At 48.3% G+C, this 1951-nt stretch overlaps 1 protein-coding gene across 3 annotated transcripts in view; it reads left to right on the top strand.

The window, feature by feature from the left end:
- Positions 1–1951, top strand: part of LLGL1 (LLGL scribble cell polarity complex component 1) — a 99836-nt gene that overhangs the window by 46454 nt on the left and 51431 nt on the right. For 2 of the 3 annotated variants that reach the window (XM_027874482.1, XM_027874484.1), the window contains exons 3-4: positions 1474–1555; positions 1753–1883. In XM_027874482.1, coding sequence (XP_027730283.1) covers positions 1474–1555; positions 1753–1883 — 213 coding nt within the window. The remainder of the gene's footprint in view (positions 1–1473; positions 1556–1752; positions 1884–1951) is intronic. The other variant, XM_027874483.1, reaches the window with a different exon arrangement.

Below are 1951 nucleotides of genomic sequence, written 5' to 3' on the forward strand. Positions count from 1 at the left end.
CACCTAGGAAATCTTAATGGAAGAGTAGGTAGGCCCTGAAAGATACATAGTGTTTGGGGAGCTGAGTTATAGGAATGAAGGCCAAGTCTGAGCTGATCTGAGTTGCTGTCTCTTCAGGGCTTCAAGCCAGCCTAGGTGCCCTGTGTTGGCTCTGACTTTACAGATTTCTGTCATGTTCCAATTCCCCAGTCCCCATTCCCTCTTTGAAACACATACGCACACAGCACAAGAGCCTGCTGGCTCCTACTAATGCTAACCAGTTTCTTCCCCTGATCCTCATTTCTAGTCAGAAGTAGAGCTGATTAAAGAATAATCATTTTGCAGTTGATGGAAATTTCCCTCTCTGAGCTCTGCATTCTTTGCTATGGGTATAAGAAATGGGAACAGGGCACAGCACAGAACTGACGCCAGACAGGGTACTCAGGGCTCTCAGTGCAAGGATTTTCTTGCTCCAGAAAAGGTGGGGGATGGGGAGCTGGGGTGCAGGACTGAAGTGATTCCTAGACTCTGGTATGATAGAGACAGAAGTGGATGGGGGAATTGAGAGACAAAGGCTCTAGTCCTCTGTCTGCCACTAGGCAGTGGCATAACCGTGGGCCAGCAGTTGAGAGAGAGCCCAGGATTCTGACTTCTTTCCCAACCTTTGTACATTCCCAAGGAGAGCCAAGTACTATCAAATTTGGCATAATAATCCTTATCATCCCTTCTCCTGAAACCTCCATTGGAGTGTGATGGGCAGTCCTTTGGAGAAGGAAAAGTAGACCCAAATTTAGATCTTACAAATCTAACCCCCAAATGCGTCCCATTCCCTAGCTACTGACTGTCAGGGAGTCAAGTCGGGGTGTCTGTTCTGTGCACCTTCTCAGTTTCCAGTCCTTTGTCAAGTGCCAGGAGGGCAGGGTGCAGATAATGAAGAAGAAAATGTGGTCCCTGCCCCCCCTGGACAACTGGTTTTGTCGGGGGGGGGGGACGACGAGACTAGCATAAAATGAGAGAAGACAAAAGGGTAAAATGTGAGGTCACCTGTGTGAGGAATAATGACACGTACAGGTTAAATTATAAGAAGGAGAGGTAGATATGGGCCAGATTAGTTGGGGAAGACTTTTTGTTCCTGGAGGTAACACCAGTTGGGCCTTGAGCCCTGAGAAGTATTCCTGTAGATGGAAGGTGTCCCTAAACCTGGGAAACATTTGGCTCTTTGTGGTTGCAAATGTGGAAAGAAGGGACACTGACTTGGGGCCCGAGAAAGGAGATAGATTGCTTTCCTTTTCTCTGGTTTTTCCTATTTGTAAAATGGGTTTCCATAGATATCCCCCAAAATGCTCAGCACTGTAGACATTCCACTGCTTAGTACTCGGTAAAAAAAACAAGTGTAAAGTTAGCATTGAGGGGGGTAAAGAAGTATAGATAGAGTTGTACCAAGGTCTCCTTCCTTGCCTGCTGTTATTTTGTCCTTGACCCTGCCCTCTGAAGATATGGGGCCCCTGGCGTGGAATTCACGGGTTTACATAAGGAGACGGCTACAGTCACACAGATGCACTTTTTGCCTGGCCAGGTAAGCCTTATTTCCCACCTCTCTTTCTCCTTTGCTCTTCCTGGCTATTCCCATGGAACCCTTTTCTTGGAGACAGATGGGCTCAGTGGCGGGAATGTCCATCCCTTAGCTGTGGCTTCCTGCAGGTAAACCCCTTTTCCCCCAACTAAGATTTTTGTTCAGCAAGCCCCTGAAAGCTCTCCCTTCTATCTCCCTAGGGCCAACTCCTCACCTTGCTAGACGACAACACCCTCCACCTTTGGGGAATCTTTCAGAAGGATGGCTACTCCCACTTGGAGGAGACCCACAGTTTCCTCCTGCCGGGCCGCCCAGGGTTTGACAGTGCTAAGTACTCAATGCAACCTTCCCTGCCATTCTCATTCTCTCTCTCTCTCTCTCTCTCTCTCTCTCTCTCTC

Source organism: Vombatus ursinus, unplaced genomic scaffold (genome assembly GCF_900497805.2).
Source record: "Vombatus ursinus unplaced genomic scaffold, bare-nosed wombat genome assembly UNPS02014807.1, whole genome shotgun sequence".
Classification (NCBI taxonomy): Eukaryota; Metazoa; Chordata; class Mammalia; order Diprotodontia; family Vombatidae; genus Vombatus; species Vombatus ursinus.